This window comes from Varanus komodoensis, unplaced genomic scaffold (genome assembly GCF_004798865.1).
Source record: "Varanus komodoensis strain SLA01 unplaced genomic scaffold, ASM479886v1 scaffold48, whole genome shotgun sequence".
In the NCBI taxonomy this organism is placed as follows: Eukaryota; Metazoa; Chordata; class Lepidosauria; order Squamata; family Varanidae; genus Varanus; species Varanus komodoensis.
Window position 1 is genome coordinate 4,427,230 of NW_025336059.1, and position 15,413 is coordinate 4,442,642.

At 52.3% G+C, this 15,413-nt stretch overlaps 1 protein-coding gene across 1 annotated transcript in view; it reads left to right on the top strand.

Annotated features, from left to right (window-relative positions):
• The window catches only part of LOC123030951 (ATPase family AAA domain-containing protein 3), a 29,849-nt gene extending 23,919 nt beyond the window's left edge, over positions 1-5,930 (top strand). Inside the window, exon 17 of the mRNA XM_044445309.1 lies at positions 5,515-5,930. Coding sequence (XP_044301244.1) covers positions 5,515-5,682 — 168 coding nt within the window. The 3' untranslated portion in view covers positions 5,683-5,930. The remainder of the gene's footprint in view (positions 1-5,514) is intronic.
• The last annotated feature ends 9,483 nt before the right edge of the window (positions 5,931-15,413 follow it).

Below are 15,413 nucleotides of genomic sequence, written 5' to 3' on the forward strand. Positions count from 1 at the left end.
TGCCACGGGCTTGCAGCCCCTCAAAATGTCTCTGGAACAGAATTTGGGCCCCATGGGCTGAACAAGGCTCAGGACCCCCATTCTGCCGGGTGCAAGACCAGTGGAATTAGAAGCACAGAGGGCAGCCGTCCGCTCTGTGGCTCCCCAGCTCCTTGCAAAGGGCTAGTTCTCCAGAGAAGGCCGCCTCTCCCCTCATTCCAGCTGGCCTGTAGGACATGCAAGCCGGCACGCGGGCCCAGGGAAACGCAGCCTTTCAGCCGCCTTGGTGTTTTTAGCCCCCGAGGACCAATCGGGAAGTAGCTCAGCAGCCACTGGCGCCTTTCCAGAGATCCTCGGCCTGCGTCATTTCTCGCGCGCTGCCGCTCGCCTTCTCCTCGCGCCCCCATCTCAGCACGAAACCCACCGCGTTTCGGCACTGGCCACGGGTGGGGAAAACGAGCCGCTCGCTCAAGCACACCGGCTCCCCTCCTCTGCATTCCAGGCAGCGCTCTCTCATTCAAGCCTCGTCCATCGGCCGCGAGCCTCGGCGTGCGCTGGCAGTGGCCGAGCTTCGCCCCTCGCGGCCAAGAGGCTTCGCCGGCCTGGCCCGTCTCAGCTGGGCAGTGAATTCATGGGGGTCGGCAGCACTGCCTTCGGGCCGTTCCGGTCGCATGCACGCACGCACTCACATGGCCACACACGCTCAAGTGTGGCTTGCTCTCCGTCTCTCACGCACGCCTTCCTCTCGTGGCCACACACCTCCGATTCGCCCTCCGGCACCCTGCTCGGTTTCGCTCACGCTCCACCCCGTTGCCCCCACCTTCCTCGTGGGCACAGAGAACCAAGCCTTATTTTACCTGTGAGGCCTTTCAGGTCTTCTGAATGCTCCCCAGGCTTGTGGGGTTGACTTTGGTCGTCTAACCCTGGCGGGGGGGAAGAAGGGAGCGGGGCTGGGCGCTTGAGGAGGGGGCAGGACCAGTGACTTCCTCGGCTTCCCAACCCTATGCCGGGAGATTCCATCTGCAATTTGTGCCCCTTCCGAGCCCTGCAGTCAAAATATCGGGGCCCCCTCCGCTCATGATCAGCATCCTGACTGCCAGGCATCCCTTTTCCCTCTTGTGAGGAACCCCAGAGTGGCTTACCAGCTCTGGTTTTAATCCTCACAACAACAGCCCTGTGGGGTGGGCTAGGCCAAGAGCGAGCGACCGGCATCACAGCCGCATGGGGACTCAAACCCGGCTCTCCGGGGTGCCCAGTCCAGCACCCTTCTCACCGCACCATGTCAGGAAGGTGACTGTCAACGACCAGGAGGAGAACTTGGAAGCCATGGCCAAATAAGAAGGAAAAGGCGTTTCCACTACCTCCATTTACCAGTAGTAAGTGCTTCCGCTTGGAAGCAGGTGGGAAAATCCCACCCCCAATCTCCCAGTGTGGGTCAAAGAGAAGAGCCGTGCAGGGTGAGGGACCGAGAGACCACCAAGTGGCACAGGGGCACCCTTCTGCCCATGTTCCCCAGCAGCCGATGCACACAGGCACATGGGTCTCTGACACCCGGAGGGCTATCAGGACCAGTAGCCCAGCCGCCTTCTAAAGCGATCCAGATTAATGCTGTCGCTACATCTCATGCCGTACGATTAAGGCCTCTGTCTGGAACCTTCCGCCATCCACTCCACAGCATGACCCCGTCGGGGTCTGTTATTCCGAGACAGAAAAAACGCTCACTGTCCATTCTCCCAGCACTATTCTGCACCCTCGATTGCGTCTCCCCTTCCTCGCCATTTTTCTAACCTAAACAACGGCAGCTATTACTGTCTCTCTTTGCAAGGAAGCGGCTCCAGCACTTCTCCCAAGTCCCCTTTTCGAACAGAGAGAAACGGAGCCCAAGGTGCAAACTCACAAGCTTTGGGCTCCGTCCTCTGAATCCCAGGGATAGGCGAGCTTGGAGAGACATTTAAAATGTGCCTGGTTTTGCCACGTCTTGAGAAAGCCCCAGAAATGCAGGGAAAGGGAGAGTGCGAGGGAGGGGCGACATCTCTTTCCCCCCCTCCCGCACATTTGCATTTTTCCAGCCACTAAACAGCAGCTGTGGCAAGCCAGGTGCACGTCTCCACGTCCTCCAAACAGCCTTGACGTAAATGGATGTCTTGCAACGGTATTTTAAGATTCCTTCCCCCCCTCGGTCATGTCGCTCTTGCTTTTCCAGCCCCGGAAAAGCATTGCAATGCTTAAAAAAAAAGGACAGTCTTAATTAGCAAAGGAAGTTTGCAGCCTCTTTAGCCAACGCTTGGAAAAGGTCGCCCTTTCTTCCTTTTGCAAACTAGCAGATGAATAGTGGCAATTTCTCCATCGCTTTTGGCCTGTTCCTTGTGCACCTTTGAGCTAATCCCAGGGGGTCGTTCAATAGCAGCGGCTGCTTGATTTGCCTGCAGTCCTTCATTCCGATTCCTTTTAGTCAGTCTTCCTCCACCTCCTCCATCGCGATCACATTCAGATCGCGTTGTTCCTCCCCCACCTTTGCATGTCATTCTGCCAACACTGAAACTTGCTACCCACAGACAAAAGCCATCTATATGTTTGTGTTTAATTAAAGGCCCAGGGCCACAGGAGTGGAAAACTTGCGTTCACCCATAGCTGCAGCTCCCGTCTTCCCTAAACAGCTTGAATACCTTCTCCCTGACCAGCCAGTGGTCACTGCGGTCATTGAAGGACGTGTTTCCAGCGGTTCTGCACAGCTAAGATTTCCGGTAGTGTCATGGAAGGGGGGGTACGTGGCCCCTCGACACACAGGATTGGAGCATATGGGCAAGGTTTTGCTTACTTGACGTCCCTACAGTTGCCCTCAAGATGTGCAGCTTTTTCAAAAATCAAGTTTCTAGCCCTCATGATTGTCACGCTAAAGCACTGGTGTGAAAATCTCACGGGAAGCAGAACTGGGCCTGGCCGGCCAGTTCTTGGTGAGAAAACAAGTTGTGGTCCCCTCTGCCCAGGCATCGAGGCATTCGCATCCCAGTGAAGGCCCACATCTTGTTGACAATGAAAGCTCCTCTGCGTAAAGGGACAGCTGCTTTCCCCCATTTGCGTTCCTGACAGCCGGGGCCCTCGGAAGGCCTATTTTTAGAAAGTCATCGAGGGAACCAGTCGAGCATGAAACTCGCTGCCCCAGCTGGAACCGTCGCAATCAAGGGAGAAATGTGGCCGCTTGCACGGCGGGCTGGGGCTGGGTGAGGTCGGGGCATCAAGCCAGCTCCTTGGGGACGCTCCCGGCATCCCGGCTGCCACACCAGAGGGAAAGCACTCCCGTTGCCAGGTCCTCCGATGCCCGGTCCCATCACGGGAGGGAACACTGGCATTCCTGGCTCCGGGGGGTGTCTGTGAGTGACGGCATCTCAGGGCACCTCTGTGGGCCAAACTAGCCAGGTTTTCCAAGGCCCACGGCATTCCTAGCCATGCAGCTCGGCCGGATGAATTTCTCCCGGAAGCAGCAAACAAGCAGGACCTGCCGTTGCGGGTCGCGGCTTGGTGGCCTCCCAGTTGGCTTCCGTGTGGATGCATCCCATGGACTCTCCTTCCATTTTCCCACCGTGACACTCCCGGCATTGCGTTCTGCACCGAGCACATACACAAAATTTATTCCATCATTTCGGGCGTTCCTTTTCGCTAACAGCCATTTTGTGCTTCTACAAACCTTGGCAAAACTGCTCTCTTCTGTTTGCAAGTCTGGAGTGACATAAATCCTGGCACTTAGGCTTGAGCTCTGTTAGGTATCTGCTTTGACTACAGTTCCCATCAGTCCAAGGCAGCATGTCCACGAGCTGGCAGTTAACACCTCCAAGGATTCCCAGGCTGGGGAAGGCTGCAGTGTGGGAAACCTCATAATCCAGATTGCTGATACAATTCTGCAGGATTCCTGATGGGAATCTTTCTCAGTCCTGCCTGGAGATGGTGGAGTTTGAACCACAGACTTTCTGCATGCAGACTTGGGATTCTCCCACGGACTGACGGCCAAGGGGTGCTTTAGATTCAGCCGTCCACGTAACTTCCCGCAGTTGGGCTCCTTTGGCTGAGGGATAAAGCTGTCCCCCAGTTCTAGTCGATGCAGTCAAGCAACTCTGACAAGAGTGCAAACAAGTTTCAAGGCAGAACGCAAATTTCCTTTTGTTCCTGGAGAATCCAGTGCGTTTGCCACAGCAGTCGATACGTCAGAAAAAGGCTTCTCCTCCCTTTTCCACACTTCACAGGTGCTTGTACCCTGTGGGGGTTTCCGTAATTACTGCCCATTTGGATTGGGACACCTTTTTAATCCATCAAAAGTAATTGCTTTAATCGATTAACTGGTGAGCAGGGCCACTTCATTGAACGGATTAAATGTTGCCGTTGTTAATTCGGCAGTATCATTGCTTTACCGGATTTTATTATGGTGTTGCTATATAATGGAAGGGAGCGGAAGTAAAAGGGGGGGGTGCAACCCCAGTTCCACCAAACAGGAGCCCAAAACAGGGTCCCGCAGTTCTATTAAGCAGTATGTGGTTGTGGGATTTGTAGTCCCAAATATTGGGAAAGGACCCAGTGGCTGGGCCCGGCCTTAAAGACCCCTCCAGGCTGAAGTGGATGTAACAGTTCACCCTAGTTCCATTTTAAAAGCAAAAGCCCAGCGGGCATCATGCTTGCGTCCTCCTCCTAGTCCAGCACGTGAGTTTGGAGGCCTTCCCTTCCGTTTTGGATTAACCACAGCCAGGGCCTCAGCCAGATCCAACGAGCTAGGATGCATCTTAAGGGCGAGAAGTGGAAATAAGCCATCTTCAAACCATGGTTCGCCACAGATGTTTCCACCAACCACAGTTAAGATGAAGCACAGCTTGGAATCCAGACAACCTCCTATGCTAGGGTGGACATCCTGGTGTCCTTTACGTGCTTTGGACTACCGTTCCCATAATCACTCGCTCCTGTCTGTGGCAACTGGAATACACACGCTTGCCTGTGCAGACTGCAGTGAATCAGAAGTGCCGCGAGTGGCCCTGTCTCTCTCTCTCCCCCTCCCTCGCCTTCAGCCCATGTGGGGTAGCAGGTCTGGAAAAGGAGGGCTGATTCTGGCGTGGGAACGCTCCGCATAAGCACGAACATTGGGAAACTGTTTTGGAGGACTTTGGCTGCAGCCCAGTAGCAAGCTGGGCCCCATGGCCAAGGCTGGGGCGGGGCGAGGGGGATACCAGGCCAGTAACTCTTCATTTCAACCTCCTTGAAAGACAGAGGGAAGTGCCTAGAAAGTACCAATTGATCAGTAGTTGAGGGGAAAGGGAGAAGAGGAGTCGAGTCTTCCAGTGAGCCAGAACGGACAGAATCAAAGGTCTCGAATTCTGATTTGCACTGGCGTGTTCCCTTGGAAGTTCCCTCATTGGAACAAGGTGGCTTTTTTTCACATCCGTTTTGGGATTCCAGAACATACCGCGAGCCTCTTTGCGGTGCTCCAGAAAAGTTTGGTGGGGAGCCTTTGGGGAAACTCCAATGGGATGTTTTGCTTCTCTCTGCCCACTCCAGGCCGCAGCGTATGCCTCGGAGGACGGCGTGCTGACGGAGGCCATGATGGACGCCCGCGTGGCCGATGCCATCCAGCAGCACAAACAGAAGATGGAGTGGCTTCAAGCCGAGGGCATGGGGCTGGGAAAGAGCAGGCCTCTGCCTCTGTCCCTGGGGAAGTCCGTATGAGACGCCTCTCTGGTCCACGAGGACCAAGAAAACACGCCAGACCATTAAACGCGGAAGCCAAGGAAGATGGGGAAGCGTTCCATTGGCACCGTCTCACTGGAATCATGTTGAGGAAGACACAGACACCACACTGTTGGGATTTAGGTCTTTTTTATCTTATCAGGATGCCACCTGGGATAATTCTGTGTATGTGTGTCTGTATCCATGCAGGTGAAAATACATTAAAAAGCACTGTTGCCAACAGGCAATTGCCGCAGCCTGTTTTTTTCTGCACGCGACTAGTGTCAGCCATCTCACAGTCATGGAGTGGGTCCACCCTGCTCAACGCCTCCTCCCCCCCCCCCCCCAAAGGCAGAACACCATATCAGGGCTGGAACACCTTGCCTTGGCTAGATCAGCCTTCAGTTTAGAACTTAAACTGGACTCCTTCGTTGTTTTGCCCATGAATCTGAACACCGAAGACTTGGTGTTGTTGCAGTTTGTGAGTAGCTTCTGGATTTGTGAAGGATTTCTGTTCTTCCAACCCTAACCCTCATCTGGGCCTTGCTTACCTGGCAGAATCAGACACTTTGGGCTATATCTACTTATCTGTCTCTCTTTTTTAACTCCTGCCATTTTCCCTTTTTGGAAGGAATTCTAGATGACTTATGTCATCATCCACTTCTCCTTTATATTTTCACAACAATTCTGACTGGCTCAGCTCTCCCTGTGAACCTGAACCCCCACCCAGCAAGGAAATTCACTGGACAATTTTGAGCAGGTGCTGTCTTCAAGCAAGGCAACCTTACAGGGTTCTTGTGAGGATAGAAGGGCAAAACATCATTGTAAGAAGTAGCAAGTACCACCATTCAAGATTTTACAATATTCTTTTCAGTTTAAATACCTTATGAGTCCTTCTGGGAATGAAATACCCATGCGCCAATGCAGATTTCCAAAAGGCCAGTGAGAGTGGAAGGTTTTTCTCCAATTTTTCTCTCTGCCAATTCTACACACTTTTCAAGCCTCTAAACCTTGGAGGGGACCCTGGTTTTGCTACTCCTAAGCCTCACCTGGATCAACCTATGCCTAATTTGGGGCAAAAACTCATACCTCAAGGTGGATTTTCAAAATGCCGACTTCCAGGTGGTTCTTCCACATAGCTCATGCTTTCTGCCCCCTTTTAACTCCTCCCAAGTTTCTGAATTTCCAAGAGGATCTCCATTTTTAAAACCTTGCCCTAATCTGGACCTTTTCCTACCAGGTGTCAGAAACTTAAGGTGTGGCAGCAGATTAAATTCATGAACACCGGGGTCCAGACACACTAATCCCAAATATTGACCAACACCCAAGCTGAATCCCAAGCCAAAACTAGGTAAACACGAAGCCAGAGAGTTCACACACGGAGAGGCCTACCTTTGGAGCAGGTGCAGGAGCGACCAGAGCAAGGCTGGAGCATCAGCTGGGTCTTGACCACAAGAAATCACATAGCAAGAGGGAGCACCACAAGCCAGGAAAAGCCCACTGTTGAAAAACCTGGAGGGAAGAGGCAGTGCTTATATAGCTCCTCCCTCGTGGCTCACAAGGGCCTTGATTGCTGCAGAAGGCTGTGGGTCTGATCCTGCAACTACCAGAGCTGCTTCTGTGGCCACTGGCCTGCAGAAGGAGCCCTGCAGCTCCCTCAGGCCCTGACACCAGGCTGGAAAAAACCATTCGTCAAGGTCGGTTTCCTCAAGGCCAGGTTGAGTGGGAATTCTGTTGTTCTTTTGGCCAACTCCCTCTGCCCACTCTGAACACATCTCAGGCCTCGAGACCTTGGAGGGGACCCTGGTTTTGCTAATCTCAAGGCTAACCTGGACTTTCACCCTGGCTCTAATTCAGGGTGACAATGTTCATTTCTCAAGGTGGAGACTCAAAGTGCCACCTGGGGAAACTGGAAGGGCCGATTTGACTCTTGCAGCTGGGCCTTCTCCACATCTGCATCACCCCGCCCCCCGTGTAAACTGATAGCAAAAGCCATACGGAGCCAGACAAAGTGGGCTGAAATCCTAAAACCCAGCTCCCTCCAGCTGGTCATCTCCAGATGTGTTGGACTCCAAGTCCCATCCTTGATCGCCATTTTGGCTAGAGACTCTTGGTGTTCTGGCTCAACACCGCAGGGGATCACCAGCTTGGGTTAGGGTGCTCTGTACACTTTTCCGGAAATGCGTTCCATGGACATCACTTGGTGCTTTTCATCCTGCCAGGGAAAGCCTCGAGAGGATTTGAGTCAGATCAGGCTGGGCCACGTTTGGCCCTGAAAGTCGCTGCTGCACCTTACTTATCTCACAGGCCTGTTGGGAAAGTATCAAAGAAGTGGCTCTCAGCCGCTTGGAGAAAGGAGCAGATACAGAGGCTCGGTAACATAAAATGAAACGAAAAACCAGTCATCCGTTTGCATGAACTAAGCTGTTCCCAGAGCAAATACAGCCGAAACCTTGATGTTTGAAGTCATCTCCAGATATTTCCCCTTCGTGGCGCTTCTGGGCCTTCCTCCCATCAGTAGCACAGAGCGCTTTAATCCGAGGGGTTTTCCTTAATCCATCACTGCAAAGAGAGGCGAATCCTTTAAGGAGATCTTTGGAAGGGAACAGTAGCCTCTGTATTATTGTCAATAGAGCTAATGTAGTGCCAAGATGAAAGCTCTCCTATCCAAACATGGTTAATAAGAGCTAGCAGCTTGGGCAGGCGAAAGGGGTGAAAAGGGAGCCCTCGTTGATTCTGCTGTGGCTGTCAAGGAGTCAACACATGCCTGCTTGCCAGTTCCGCAGTGGAGCTCTGTCATAAGCCACTCGGCCTGTATGAGGTTAGCCCTGGCCCACGGTCCATGCAGAAGTGCAGGCCTCATCTGGCCGGTTGGCACGGAGCCCAAAATGGCTCACACTTGATGGATCGACACAGCCCTCTGAATTTTTGGACTCGCCTTGGGGCACGGTGATGGCTCTCCCTCCTTCCCCCCCCCCCCCTGCCATCCCCTTTCTGTCAAGTGTGAGCAGCAACCACCAATTATGTGTTCCAGATTCTAAAATTTCATTCTGAGTGTAAACACCCCCAAAAATCATATTGAAGAACTAAGAACCAGGATGCCCCTTGCATGAAAACATTCTAAAATTCTGCTTCGGTTGGATTCACACATCACAGCACCCCGCCGAGCTGGGTTAGTTGTTCCATGAGCAACCCACCTTGTGCTTTGCAGGAGATTAGCCTCAGGATGGGTTGTCAGCCCCCTCCCTTTTCCTTTTTTTTAAAATTGTCCCTCCTATTTTTCCCTAATAAATACAGGGGGGAATTAAAACTTTTACCAGGAACTATGGACATTCTGTTGCATGAATGCAGGATCACGGGCCCTTGGGTGCCCGTGTGTGAAGGGTCCTCTAGAAAGGGTCAGCAAGCACAGGGCCGTGGCTCATTTCCCCCTTTAGTCCCATACGACAGCGGTCAAAAGGTGCTCTGTCAAAGACACGAGTGATCTCGACCTGCACAAAGCGGGTGGCAACTCATCCCCCCACGCAGTCCTGGAGTATTTGCTCTTGCATTACCGTTGCTTTAGACTCATTAAGAAGCTGCCTTCTGTTTTTTCACTCCCTTCTGTGCTTCAACCACAATGGGATATGCAAAAGCGCCAGCAGCCCCATTTTTCAAGTGCCAGCTGAGAAAAGATTTCTGAAAACTTCAGGGAAGGGAAGGAAACAATGCAGGCCCCGCAGCATAAAAACCCCGTCTTGGGCTTTGCTCTGACTCGTTTTTTAAAGGCTAGATGGGCAGAACGAAGAGGCGTGGGGATGGGTTTCCTTTCCTCTCCGTGAGCCTGTGCCGGGGGTCAGCATCGCTGGGCACGCACATGGGGCCCACCGCTTCCCCCAGAGCTTCTTCCTGGCGATTGTGCCCTCCCTACTCAGCCCAGGCTTGCTCGGTGCTGCACGCCAACGCACCAGAGCTTGCCCTGCTTTGAAATGCTCCCTCACGCGGGCACCTTCCCGCTCCTGCTTCTCTTTTCGGGGTGGCGTTTTGTAGCAGCTTCAGGGCCGGTTACCAGGCAGCTGACTCAGAATCAGCCTCGTCTCTCCACTGTGGCATCCAGAGGTTTTCCTGAGACGTGTTTGCCCAGTCTGTTCATCCGCCCACGCCTACTGCCTCTCTCCCTTTCTCTTTTCTCCCTGCTGCTGGAACATTGTCACATTTTTTAATAAACCCCAGTGATTCAGGAAAAAACAGCTAGGCTGCTCCAAAAATAACGGCTGTCCCGGGCGGCAGAAAATTCCACCTGTGTTCAGATTTGGCTAAATGCAAACGCTCCTCAGAGCTTCAGGAACAGAGGGTGGCCCGCTGGTGCCCAAATCTTTCCTCTGAGGCCCCCATTATCTGGGCGAGCTTTTGCCCCACCACCTTCCAGTCCATGGGCACCCACTGAAATAAGGCTCAGACTAAACACTGCCATGGATGAGGATCCCCAGTATGGAAGTCCGCAGCTTCCCGGAATATTTGGGGGGGACACTGTGGCTTTCAGCACCATGGACAGTTCCTATAAAGATGAGAAAGGGGGTGCAGTGGCTAAGCTCAAAACCCAATTGAGTACAAAGCCACCCACAAAATGCCCTGAGAAAGAGGCAGAAAAATGAAGTTCTTCCATAGAGGAATGGAAGGACCTCCCCTTAACCTGGAGGAGAGATTTTGGCAGAGGGGAAATCTGTCTCTGTCTTGGAACAGCATATAACTTTGCCCCCAACTCATCATGCCTGTACTGAGAAGGAAGCGAAACGGGCCATGTTTGCGACACTGCAGTGCCGAAACGCAAGAACCAGCTGGAGGATTTACCCTTCCACCCGGGGAAATTCCTGCCCCACTTCCGCTGCCCCCAGACAGGGTGAAGCCTTTTGCAGGCTCCTGAATACAAACAGCTGGGTGCATTTGAGGGCCCCACGTAGGAACACGGGTGCAAGCATGTCAGGAGTGCCAGCCCTTCAAACTCGGCCACGGTGGGCACACTCCTGTTCCACCGTTGCAAACTAGTAGATACACACGTGCTCAGAGGCGCCCCAGCTCCACAGTCCTGCTGTTTCTTCTGGAGTTGCAAGTTTACACCTGGCCCGAAAAGCAGACTAAGACCCTGCAGGTGCATGAGCGGCCGATTCACCCCCCCCCCCCCCCCCGCACACACCTCTTATCACGGAGTCATTTCTTGGCTTGGTGCAGGTTTCCACACGCCGTTCGAAAAGGTCCAACTGTCTCTCCCGCGATGGAAGTTGCAGGCAATCACAGCTTGAATAAACGAAGGTGTTTGGCCTCGGTTGGCTCTGCCCCCTTTGCCCTTGGCTCCGCCTTTCTGCCCTTGGCTCCGCCTTTTACTCCTCCTTTGGCCCCTTGGACTTGCTAATGAATTGGAACTTCAGCACTGAAGCTGAGCTAAACATCCCCAGTCCTGCCCCAGCCTGCCGCCTGGGTCTGGGGGCCCAGGAGAGGGTCTGCGGCCTGCCCAGCTTCGTCCCCTACGGAGGGGAAGCACCTCTGTGCGGTGCTGAGAGACCGAGGAGGAGAAGCGGTGCTCTTGATTCTGGATTCCTGAGTTGAGATGAAGACAGGCAGGGCTCCAAAATCAGTCCCCAGAATGCTAGGATTGGTGACGGTCCGTGCCTCTGGAGGCACCAGCCGATGCAAGTCTGGAGAAGAAACCTGGTCTGCAACTCCAAGCAAGGAGTTGCCGGCCTTTTTTCTGTGTAATCAAGCACTAAAACTAAACTATTTAACTAAAATAAATCCCCTCCAACCCTTTCACTCCCGTATATTATCACATATATACCACAGAATGCACAGAATATAATTGTGAGTTGCAAATAAGTTTCCTGAGAATCACAGCTATCATTGGTTTTAAGTTTCTAATCCACAAGGCTGGGAAATTACACCTGGTAAGGAAACGGAGGTGGGGGGGGGGGCTCAGAAAGATTTCCAGTGTGTAGTGAAAACAGATAGAAAAATGTAACTATCACTCGGCCCTGACAATCAAAACTGTGATAAATTATGCACATTTGGAGTTGGACATTTGCACAATTTATGCACCCCACAAGAGTTAGCTTTCCTGGTGAAGAATTTGTATCACCCAGGCACAAAATTCTATATGCAATTTTTTCATTTGGGCAAATTGTGTGAATGCTTTCCCTTTGAAGACCAGAACTACTCCAAAGAGACTTCTGATTTTTAAAATGTCCCAAAATGCATTTTCCCAATCCTAAAAGTATTCTGGATACCCTAAAAATTCTAGTTCCAGAGTAGACAATGTGGTTTGAGGATTTCATGAATAATGACTATATGGCAAAATGTACAAAAACTCAAATCAAGAAAAATTAAGGCATTTGAGAAAACAGCTACAAATATATACACACACACACACACACACACACACACACACATATACATATATATATATATATAGTAGCATGCACAATTTACAGCGGCAAAAATAGGTTGTAGGCATTATCTTTGAATCATTCCTCCAAAACACACACACACACACACACACTTCACACACACACACATACTAGGGAATTATCTTTGATAAGTTCAAATAAAAAAACAGATTAATGAGGTTAATTTTGGCGGTCGATTTCTCGTGTTTTGGTTTGGGTGTGTGTTTTTTCTCCTTTTAATCACATGGACATCGCAATCGAACAATAGAGTAATCACAGACATTGTCAATATTTTCAGAAGGAGACTCTGTCCAATTTTTTTTTCCAGTGTTGTTTTTCATTAAAAGGAAACAAGTTGGGAACTCTCTTTTCAAACAGAAAACTTGCTTTTAGAAAAACGAATCGCGGCACTTTGGCATGTTCCAGAGAGGGCTGGTGGCACGCCTGGTGTCCTTGGGACTCGGGAAGTGGGGAGGGTGGGAAGGGGGAGAAGCGGATCGCTGGGTTTCTAGCATGCAACCCAACCTTACCCAGCAGCACTCGGAAGGAAATCCCGCTGTTCCAAGCAGGCCTGGCTTCCAAGTAAGGGATCTAGGCCACAGAGATGTGCTTAAACCACAGCCACAGGATCGTAGATTTGGCAAGGACCTCGGAGGTCACTGCCTGATGCAGGATGGGAGGCCTGCTGGACGGACGCTCCGTTTGCTAACAGCCCTGGAGTCTTTTGCTTGCCTGTTTGGTACGTTTTCCTTCCAAATCAGTGTGAAGTCAGGAAACTGGCTAGATGGATCTCGGTAGCAGGAGGAGATAAACATAACTTGGTATTAATCCCCAGACCCTGGTCAGAGAGGCTTTGTGTTGGGAAGGGAAGGGAAGGGAAGGGAAGGGAAGGGAAGGGAAGGGGGAGAGAGACAGTTGTGGGGGTGAGAGAATAGGGAAGAAAAAGGAGACAAGAAAGGATGGAGGAGGAGAAGGGGAAGGGGAAGGAGTGAAGGGTGAAAGGGAAAGACATGGAGCGACTGAAAGAAAAAAGCAAGAGGGAGAGAGTGCGAGAGAAGCCCTTGCTGACCGACGGGTGGGTGCTTGCCTGGAACGCCCCGGCTCAGATGCCCGCATCCGGCATCTCCCATCCTGCAAGGCCTCTCCAGCCAGACAGTCCGGCCTGCGCAAGGCACTGTGGGGGCCCGATGCCCCAAGGGTCTGGGCAATACGAGGACCCCCACCCCGGTCCCGCCCAGCCAGGGGACCCTGCGTCATCCCAGCCCACCAGATTCTTCCGCTTGCTTGTCTTCGGCATAAGTGCAAGCCGATCTGGAGTATATGTAAAAATACTCGGTTGGCTTCAGTTGAATACATAAATACAGAAACAACAAACCAAACAAGCAAATAGAAAGAAACAATGACAAAGGCCGTGGATTGTTCTCTCTCCGCCTGCAGGAGGAAACTCTGCACCTTTCATCACTGCCTGGCAGGCAGAAATTGAACAGGTGTCGATGCTCCTCTTCCCCCATGGCAGTGACCCAGGAGACTGCACCTGTTCGATGTCTGCCTGATGCTTTACTTTCAAAGGCAGAGCAGCCCATTAAAGATTAGGGGCTGCCATTTCTACATGGAGCCAGGTTCCATGCCCCTTTAACAACCGGGGCAACCCAGAGGATTCTCCTTCTGATTGGATGGGCCGCCTGCCACACACCACGGTCCCCTTAAGGGTCAGCACACTTGGCCTGGGGGCAGTGGAGATCAGCAGTATCACAAGGATGACAATTCTTTGGCCAATCTAGTGAGTTAATACATACGCAGCAGTGTGACAGAGTGGGGGGGAGGAATTCTCCCTTCATGTCAGGGTCGATTCGTACAATAGATATCTCTTTATATTTCATATATATCAAACATATTTCATATATGTCAACGCCACTGCCAAGGGAAGCATTTGAGGTAGCCGGTCTTGCGAATGCTACAACCATTCAAGTCGGCTCTCTGGGCCAAGTACCGGCCATGCAAAAGCGGATCCGTCCCACTGCAGGTCAGAATCAGAGCCCGGAGGAGGACGAGGAAATCTGCAGCCCCGCAGATCTTGCAGGAGCAGAGACGATGCCAGGGGCTGCAAACATCTGGGTGCAGTCGCTCCCAAATTCGTAAGTAAGTGAATATGGCTATGGTCTAGGGGCTCCTATAAAGGAACCCCCTACCTGTAAAAAGGGGTGCGTGGATGGAGGGAAGGAGGGCGCTTGGCGTCAGGAAAAAAACGCAGGGAAAACGATTCAGGAGGCAGCAGGAGGTGAAGCCACCGTGGTCCAAAGGGGAACTGAATCCAAGGGAATCCGATGCAACGGAGCCCATCGGGGGCCTGGATTTTTATTTCCGCCATGGGGCGGTTGGCGTCCCTGCAAATAGAAGTGTCAGGCCCTCATAGACCATTTCTTAACACTGCCTCTGGTGCAGCTAGGGAAACTTAGACCATGGGCGTAGTGAATTTGGGGGGCCAGGAAAGACCCCTTCCGATGGCCAGGAGTGTAACTTCAGCTGTGAGACACACAGCTCCTGTTTTCTTCCTCCCCCTTAACTAACTTCCCTGGAACGTTAGGGGCAGGGTGCAGAATTTTAGCCAGAGGGCCACGTTTTAATTGGGTGACGCTCCCTGGGGCTGGTGGGTGAAGCCACAAGCCAAGTGGGGAGAAGCCCAAAGGCAGAAAGGCCAACCTATGATAGGTTAAACTTACCACCATTTATGAAGCCTTGGAAAGGGTGTTCCTACCCTTCAGGATGGGAGGAAACAGGGAGGAAACAGCGTAAAAGCCAGGACGCCACCAAATGATGGGGAGCAGAGAAAAGAGGGGAACCCCAGCGGGGCAGGCTCGGTCCCCAGATCAGAGGTTGGGCCCCCCTGGGTTTGAGCAATGGCCAATGGTTGGCCAGCCGTGGCCTGAGAAGGCACGGTCATTCTCCAAGCCTGTACAGCCCCGCGTGTGAAACTCATTTAAATCACAGAGCTACCATGGTTTCAGGATTTGCATGGTGTTTCCATCAATTGCCTTCGCCCCTGACATTATAGGGGTGCTCATGGGCGGGGGGGTCCTTTGGTTGTTGGGTGGTGTATTCCGCCCCAGGATCCAACCCGAGCTGCACCACAGGTTCCCAACTTTCTTGGCCAGTGTCCAGGCCGACCGGGGTGGAAGAAAGCCGCTGTTAGCAATGTCTGGAGGGCTACAGGTTCCCCATTCCTGGCCTGAAAGAACCTGCGAACCAGTGACTGAAGGCCATAAGCCAGTGAGGACCATAATTCAGGGGTGGGGCGCATGTTTTACATGCAGAGGA